Here is a 9,641-nt window from a genome sequence, read left to right as displayed (position 1 = left end):
TTCAGTCTCTTGAAATTCCACTTTTCCTTTTTATCTTGAGATGTCGTAATCGTTTCCTTTCTCCATTTAGCAAGAAAAAAGTTCAGTCAATTTGGGCGACAGAAGAACATCAAACTTAGCCACACATATTTCAGAGAGATTCTATAGATCGTGACTCACAGTTTTATATGTTATATCTTTAAATAAAAAAATTGTTTGGTATATCTTCTACAAGATCATATATTGTATTAACGAGACTAAAATCGATGATTGGATGCTCTTATAAAATTAGAACACAATAAAAATATATGCAACTTATTAAACAAAACAGAAAACGAAAAAATCTCTACAACTTGAACCAGTACGGACTACGTGCGGACGGAAAGTACAATGATTGAATACTAAATTATACATTACCCATCAATCATAAATAAGATATACCAACATGTATTTTTAAAGAAAAGCTTACATCAGCTTCATTTAAATAAATATTGCCTATATACGTCGTTAACAACAATAATAATTGACAGAAACAATGGGTCAAGATTGATTCACGGAATAGCGACGAACGGCTGAAACAGTCTACAGTAATAAGAACACGAAGAGGACCATCGAAAACGATATGAGCCGCCGAACGCGAGCGTAACAAAACAGACTGTCCGTAAATAACATCAATCATTAATTTTATATGTATATTATTAAGTTGTAAGCGTAGAAGAGAAACGAAACTATGATTATAAGAATTAAACATACGGTTAGGATTTAGGAAATAATCAAACTTGTTGTCAGTGAGCCAAGTCAGCAACAACTCTTCTGATTGCTTCTTGGAAGGCTGATTCGTCGCATTCACCCTACAAAACAATCAAACTTTGACGTTTATTCTTTTCTTCACAACGACTATTAAATCTTTTAGTCAAGATCGAACTAGTGGTTATCAAATGATCTTATCAATTATACATAATTATATAGACACCATCAAATAAATTTGTGGAAGAGAAAATTTTGACCTTTTTAAGAAAAATTGGATGTATATATCACATAAATTTCCACCTAACAAATAATCCAACCAATCAATGGAATTTCTTGAATAAATCCCACCAAATTCTAAATAACACCTTAGAAAATGTGAACTTTCTTTTGATATTAATTTATAAAAAGTAGACCAAAAAACTATATGCAACTATTAGCGTTACAAAATACTTAATCCTTCTGTATAACCTGACTAACAATGAGTATGAGTAATTAACTTATACAAAATTGAAAATGAATGAAAGAAGGTATTATTAAAAAAAAATATTTTACCTGAGAGAAAAAATATACAAAGTAAGTCATTTTTAATAAGTTAATTGCAAACCTTAGGTAATTAACAAATCTCAAATAAGATAATAGAGTGAAGATTGTTATTTTACCTCAATCTTGAGCCTTAAGCTCACGAGAATGACCGAAGTAACTCCATCTTCTCTAGCTCGGGTTTTACCGTCGATTGATACTAAACTCACATTGTTGATTTGCTTTAAGAACTCTAGAAGCCTTATGATCAAATCATCAGCCCCAATGTTGTCTCCTCTGTGAGCAATTCTTAGATCCAAAACCCTTTCTCTGGATGTGGATTCGGGTATATGTATTATACGAACGTTAAACCTCTTATTGTCTTGTAAAAAAGTTTCCATCTCTCTTTCCCCCGCTATCTTAGCCTCCAGCTCTCGATTTCTCTCTAGTAGTTTCGAAATGTCACCTTGCAAAGAAGTTAGATGATCCCTTGCAATTGTGAGGACCGATGCTTTATCTTTCTGTTCACAAGTTTTAACCATAACATTAGCTCAAATACATATATTTTCTAACCATAACAGCTCAAAACATATATCATGGTTAGTAAATGAAACCATAACATTAGCTCAAAACATATACCATGGTTAGTATATGAAATATATGTAACCTAGAAATCTAATGTATAGACAGCATGATAAAAGTATTGTGATCATATATTAAAAAAAAAAAGAAACAGTCTAAGCCAAAGTGTTTAATACGTTTTTAGTTAAAGTTTGAAAAGGTTAATGAATTTTAATTGTATACAAATTGAACTTATGTCATGAAAACAAGATGGTAGCACATACCTTAGTTCCAGGAGGAAGGAGAGATCTTAATGCTTGAAAGCTCTCATTAAGCTTTTCTCGCCGTTTCCTCTCCGATATCATATGATGCAACTGCGTTGCGGTTGGCCCACGTCCGCCACCGCTTCCACCGATTCCATCACTGCCGCCGCCGGTAGCGTTTCCCCTAGGAAAACGCTCTCTCCAGTTAATGTTAAGCCTATTGTAGAACGAAATAGATCTTTTCATCATACTTTGCCTCCGTACACTCGGCGGTTGCGGTGCTCTACCGCTCCCACCGCCGCCGGCAGCCACGCAGTAGTATCTCTTAAAAGCGGTGGCCTTTCCTTTTCGCTGCGGCGACAAAGGACTTGAAGACATCGATAAAACCGCTAAGATAGCTTGCGTCATTACTTCCTCCTCACGTTCACGGTTGCGAAACAAAGGCTCTTGTTGTTGTTGATGGATCATGTTGGTCGTTGTTTCTGCTGTGGTGACCGGAGCTAGCAGCGTATGCAACGGAACGTTAACGGCGTCAGTCGTCGTTGAAGGTTTAGGGATGAGTGGGAATAAGAGAGAGGAATATTCGGAGGCGTTTTGGGGGCTATCTAGTGATCTAAGAGAGGAAGAAGATGAAGACGGAGGAGGCGGTGGCCGGAGATAGTCTGAGTTGACCGGAGAAGTCTTTCTACTGAAATCTTCAGGGAACCAATCTCGAAGACTTGCTTCTACTTTCATCTGTCGTTTGGGTCAATGTACGTGTACATACAGTATTAATATATGTTTATATAGAGAAAGAGAGACAACAAAATAATAATGATTTTATTGAATTAATATTATACGTATAAATACATACATTTGCAGCATCATACGTCAATCCGAGTTCGATCTCCCCGCTCCGACAACCCATGAATATCACCGTCTGATCATTATACATATACAATACAGCGTTATATATACATAAATTGAATATAATATCTCTATTACATTTTGGTTGGAAGTTATACAAAAAATAAAAAATGTACCTGAATCCTGGCTTCCTGCGAAATTTGATGAAATGAGTAGGAAAATGATTAGCAATGAATTTTCATATCATTGACAAGAAATGGTACTACCATTATTGGTTAGAATTGATAATGACCTGATAGAAGAGACGCTGTGCGTCGTTAGAAGCAAGTCTTTGAATATCTTGTGTCTGAATCTCTAGGTATGGGAGATTATTCATGAACGCCATGCTTGGTATATGTCTTCATTGAATAATCAAAACATTTAGATTATACAATATTCTAGTATGCATGTGTATATATATAGCACTCAGACGTTATGCACATGTCTATGTCTTCATAGTGAATAATTTTACCCATTTTGGAGAGGAATGACGGATTGGCGATACTCATTGAACAATCTTCTCGCTAAACTTCCAGTAGACGTAGAAGGCTCGTGAGATGCTTCATTGTAATATCCATCGAATGATATCAAGTAGCTGAAGCTCAAAAAATAAAATGCACCTTTGTGAATAAAATAGTAAATATATACCATACATTATAAAGATATATGAACATGACATGTGTAATGGGTATATATATGTAAGGATCAAGAAAGAGGTAGATATGATGATTATTACTTAGACGGTCGAGGAAAATAATAGGACCAGAGAGAAACGTAGATGCATCCGAAAGAATGAGCTAGCGACCCAATTAATTGTTTCCGGGTATTCGGATCATCCGTTAAGAAGATTGCGTCCATGAAGGATGATGTCACCTTCTCCCAAACACAACAGAAGATTATGAGAATTTGAAGATGAAGATGAGGAAGGAGGATAGATAATTAGAGAGATCCATCGCGTAGCTTATGTGTAACCAGAGAGAGACATGGGAGGGAGGGAAAGTTATTCGTTCTATTTTTATTTTCTTATTTGAAAACATAGAAAATATTAAAGTGAAGAAAAGTAGAGAGAAGAAGCAGCCAAATACGATGGAAAGATTTTAGAAAGAGAGAGAGAGAGTCAAAGTCGTATGGTCCAAAGTTTTGAAAGACGGTCAAGAGAGGATGGCAAATTGATTTTTATTTATTTAGTTGATCAACCTAGCAAATTATCTTAAAATATACACTTTAAAACTAGGTAAATATTGCTTTAATTAATAAACTATATTTTGGTGTAAATGTGTGATTTTAATTTATTTATTTATTTGCTATTTTAGTTTTAACTAATTATATTCTTATCAACTTTTCTATTATTTACTTTTTCACCCAGTTTTTTTTTTAATTTGTAACCAATATACTAGTAAATTCATTCATTTTGTATTTTTGCTATTTATTTAGTAGAGTACGTAATATCAGAAAATTGTTTCTGTTAACCATGAATATTCATGTCAAAAAGAATACAAGATTGACTAAAAAAGACGACTCATTAGGGTATCTTTAATTCATTATACATATTAATAATAATTGATGAAAGGCCTTTAATATGAAAAGATCGTACAGAGTTCCACAACTGACTATTTGTCGATTGTTGAAGAACCTTTACTATTACCATAAAAAGTATAATCATGTGGTTTTTATATAATTCAGTCTCCCCCTTTTCTGCTTAGATTCCATTCCAATGCTTCTGGTCATCTCTACAATATTATGTCTTTCCCAAAATATATAGAGTCATTTACATCTAGAAGCAGTTTTAAGTTTTTTATTACACTCTCAGACAGTTACAACTACTAAGGTAGTTTTTTGTTGGTTGTTTACACAATTACCCCTTTTTCAACATACTTAATTATGTTTTTTGGGTGCTCAATTGCCTGTTTCTTTTCAAACGTATTTGAATTTTAAAACCTAAGAAAACACCAATTCACATTTGTATTCTAATTTTACCCACAAATTTTATTTTTGACAAAATTTTCTTATATTTTTTACGAAACCCGAAAGAGATTGTTGGGATGAGATGTTGGCTAACAACGAAGCTTAAGAATCCGAGATGTGACGGTGCGTCCGAATTTGCAGTGGTTAAATGCTTGTTGGTTGATGAATGTCTCGATTTGGTGTTAATTGGTAAATTAGGGGAAGTGTAAAATCTTAGTTTTTTTTTTATTCTTAAGGTTAAAATCGTTAGTATATGATAGTTCTACAAGTTTGAAGTGTTAATCTCTGTCTAAACGCAAAAAAAAAAAGATTAAGTGAAAATAATCCATGGCGGCTGCGTTGTAAGGTTCCAGAACCCTAGTGATTTTTTGAGGAAGACGATGCTTTTAATTACGAAAATGCCATTCATTAAGTTTTTGGAAAATAACTACGTCGATGCGTACACAATTGTACACATGTACGTATGAAGGATAGAAAATGCCTTTGTAAAAGGACGAGGATGGATGGTTTATGTGAATGAAAGAGTTCACATGTGTTCATTAATGGGGATTATTTAAGAACTTGATACTATAAGTGTTTGATTTTTTGTTGCTTACATTGTTACTGTTAGATGTTTGTACATGTGTACAATCAGTGTTATGTATAATTATTTGTTTGTGTACACATGTACAAAATCATATATTTTTGATGTACATCTTGCTTTGTGCTTATGAATCATAGCCGCTTGATATTTTTGATGCTTTCTAGAATCGTGGGGCTTTGGCTAGTGAGACAGCAAGTTCTATGGGGGTAAAATCAGAAAACAAGAACACAGTAGATTTCAATTTAGTCATAACCGGTTTCGTTGGAATCAAAAGGAAACAACCAGAGACAAAAATCGAATTCATCGGAGTTATCAATCCATCATGGGAACAATGGTTAAATTCATCGGAGTTACACAAATACATTGAAATAACTACGTCGATGCGTACACAATATTATTGTACACGTGTACATCTGAAGGATAGAAAATGCCTTTGTAAAAGGACGAAGATGGATGGTTTATGTGAATGAAAGAGTTCACATGTGTTCATTAATGGGGATTATTTAAGAACTTGATACTGTAAGTGTTTGATTTTCTGTTGCTTATATTGCCACTGTTAGAAGTTTGTACATGTGTACAATCAGCGTTATGTATAATTATTTGTTTGTGTACACATGTACAAAATCATATATTTTTGACGTACATCTTGCTTGTTGTGCTTATGAATCGAATCATAGCCGGTTGATATTTTAATACTTTCTGGAATCATGGTGCTTTGGCTAGTGAGACAGCAAGTTCCATGGGGGCAAAATCAGAAAACAATAACTCGGTAGATTTCAATTTAGTCATAACCGGTTTCGTTGGAATCAAAACGAAGCAGCAAGAGACACAAATCAAATTCATCGGAGTTATCCATCCATCATGGGAACAATGGTTAAATTTACGGTGGAAGATGAAACGAAGATACCAAATATTGATGTCGATGCTTCGAAACAAATTTATTATCTCAGAATCATACCTCACATTCACCTTCTACATTCTTGCCGTCGTCGTACATGTCCTCACTGCTGTCAACGTCTTCATCATCAACACCATCATTCTGTCCTTATCATTTTTTTTTATTTGTTCTACATGAGACCGATTAAGGACTGTAAAACTCTAACTCCATCGTCATGTTTCATCTTCTTCCCAAACAGAAAAAAAAACGAGGAAGATGAAAAAAAAAAATTAAGAGATAAGGAAAGAGAAAAAAGTTGTTTTGTGGCCACATGAATTAATTATTATTTTTAATTAGGTTTCAGTTATAAATAAAGGGAAAAGGATAGCAATGAGTTTTCACACGTTGAGAATAGGAGAGAAGGTGTTGAAAAGAGAGAAAAAGTGTGTTGGTAGTGGAAACTGTCTTATAATGAAATAATAAACTTAAAACTGACTCTGAATGTAATTCTTTCATATATTAATACCGGTATAATATTACATCTCCTCATCTTTCTGTATATTTTAACACAGGTATAGTATTATATGTCCTTCCCAGAATGTACAACAATCAAAAGAAATCCACAAGCTTCTAGAACTTATGATTTATTGATTGAAATGCTACTTCGTTATATCATAAAAAAAAAATTTATGTAAAAGAATATATTTATAATACTTACAAAAATATATGAAGCAATCAAGACATGTAACTTTTGTGCGAACCACATAGTAGTAAATGTTTTATATATAAGAGCAAAAAATATGAGAGACACTTGTTGATGAAGAAACTCCCATGCTTTTTCAAAAGACTCATTCTCTGTGTGCCTTGTTTATTGGTCTAGCACATTTTCTATTTAAAATGTGGTGACAAAATAATAATATTTAGTAAATGTAAAATATGGTAAAGAGATCCTTGAGAGTTTCTCTTTGATACTGATGCTCTCAGAACACTGCAAATGTGTGGAGCCAAACTCTCAATTAACATATGACTGAACAGCAATCCTTTTCAAAGCTTAGCGAGCTATTTAGGTAGCAAACGTATTAATCTCTAATTTTATAAGATTTATAGATGAATTTCTTTTCTTTACAGAATTTTGAGTAATATTAGCTAACGATTTTATGTAAGAGAATGGTAGTCATTCGAGTTTTCTAGATTAATCACGTGTATACTATAAGAAGAAGAAAACCCGATTAAACGTTTTCACAACAACATGGTTGGACGAATAATTCGATTGTACACATTTAAGTTGTATCCTATTGTTTAGCAATTTGCATCAATTTATGTTTTCAATTTCATATTTGGAGCATTTTTCTCAACGAGTTCATTTAAATGCATGCCTCGTTCACATTACCGCAAGGCTCGTTCATCTTATTATGCACTAGGACTTTGATAAACCAATATGAACCAATATATAGTGATGACTGAAAGAAAAGAAATCATTTATCACGATCATATATGTGTTTAAATATTTATTTTTCCATTATTCTGACTTTCTAGTTAGTTCCATCAATTTATTTTTTGGTAAATTGTTAAGCTAGTTCCATCAATTAATAATACTCATCAATCAACCAACTAATGTAATACCCAGGAAAAATGACATCACGTTCGTATGCAATACAACTCGGACATAAAGACATCAATTATTGATATGATCTCTAAAATTATATCTAAACAATTGTAACGAAATATAGCATTAACTACTTCGTTTGTTTTAATTTTGTTGCAAGTATTGCGAATGGCCAGCTGCTTGACAGAGACGGCATTGCCAATTTGCCACTTGCTTTCTTTTGTCCTGATAACCAAGAGCGTGTCGTTAATAATATTTGTACAAAGCACAGCTTAGTTAGGCCTTTATCAGTAAACACTCGCCTAGAACTTAACCTAAATGGGCCAATACTGTAAGCCCATATACGAACATCTCTAAAGTCGCATTTTGTTTTGGTTTCGGCTTTAGACTTTAGTGTCGACTTTGCAACGGTTGGTAAACGTTACATGCTCCTTCGCGACCTACGTGCACGATTATCAGTGTTAATAAATTTTAGTATTTTTTTAAGAATTTTTTTTTTGTATTTTACCATAATCATGGCTATCAATTTTAGCATAGCCATAGCTTGCATGTATTTTGAACAGTACATTCTTATCATATAACATTTGGGGTATATAATATTTTTAGAATGACTAAATTTTACACATTTCCATTTGTTTACGATTTTTATTTTTAAATCAACTTACTTTCATTAATTTTGAATGCGAGCATACATAACCATGTGCAATATACATTGGATATTGATATTGGAGTAACTTGTTTTGCCAATATATATATTGGATATTGATATTAATAAACTAAAACATTGGTCCGGATAATTTGTTTTGCCAAAATATATGTTTTTTTGTTGCCTTCTATGCCAATTCACTGAAATCGTATAATTTTAATTTTGTTCTTCCACTAAATTGCTTGACGAATCTAGTTGTACATATCAAATTGTAGCATTTTACGGTTAATACTATCCACTCTTTGCAATCATTTTCAAAAATTATCTTTGTAAAACTTTGGCTCCAACAATGTTTTATAGCTATAATGAGTGTTTGTATCTCACATTCCATTGGACTCTCAGTTTTCATACCTTTTGTTTGGCTAGCTTTTTGATACCATCTTTTATCATCTCTTACTATCCATCATACCTGTGTGGGAGTAGCTGAACTGATGTATGAACCATCCACATTACACTTCATCCAGCCAACCTATGGTCATTCCCAAACTTGCTTATTTGCTCTTCCTGAGTTTAAAGAGCGTACTTGTCCATGGTGATTATCCTGACATTGTTCACAATCTTTCCATTGTTTTGCATCACTTCGAGCTTGTCTAACAATTGAATTCCAATATATATTTTCTAATAAAAAACTAGTACATTCGATTCTTCCATAGACGCCATAAAACCCATAGGGGAAGATGTTGTGGTTGTGAATATGTAGTTTTATAGGTTAGAAATTTCTCCAAGCGTTCTTCAAAAGTCATTGAGCTATTTTTTAATAGTCTCACTAGATATACCATAGTCTCACTAAACCATTTATGCATACATGCAATCAAAGAAATGTGGTTATGTGTTTCATCAGCTGAGCAACATCTCTTACATCGACCTTCTCTTGTGATATATCTTCTAGATACATTATTTCACGTGACCAAGGCTCGTGGACTCGTTTTCCAAAGAAAATGTTTGAT

The 9,641-nt window shown here is 33.2% G+C and overlaps 1 protein-coding gene across 1 annotated transcript; it reads right to left on the bottom strand.

Moving 5' to 3' along the window:
- Window positions 1-458: 458 nt before the first annotated feature.
- On the bottom strand, window positions 459-4,394 carry LOC106418200 (putative transcription factor bHLH041). The gene is made up of 8 exons (XM_013858861.3): window positions 3,694-4,394; window positions 3,430-3,552; window positions 3,211-3,316; window positions 3,095-3,109; window positions 2,926-2,991; window positions 2,094-2,807; window positions 1,389-1,769; window positions 459-830 (listed from the first exon to the last, which is right to left on the bottom strand). The coding sequence occupies exons 1-8, from the start codon at window positions 3,813-3,815 to the stop codon at window positions 765-767; spliced, it is 1,593 nt and encodes a 530-aa protein (XP_013714315.1). The 5' UTR covers window positions 3,816-4,394; the 3' UTR covers window positions 459-764.
- Between the last annotated feature and the right edge of the window lie 5,247 nt (window positions 4,395-9,641).

The sequence above is a fragment of the Brassica napus genome, chromosome A2, assembly GCF_020379485.1.
Source record: "Brassica napus cultivar Da-Ae chromosome A2, Da-Ae, whole genome shotgun sequence".
In the NCBI taxonomy this organism is placed as follows: domain Eukaryota; kingdom Viridiplantae; phylum Streptophyta; class Magnoliopsida; order Brassicales; family Brassicaceae; genus Brassica; species Brassica napus.
This window is presented reverse-complemented; position numbering and strand designations above follow the sequence as displayed.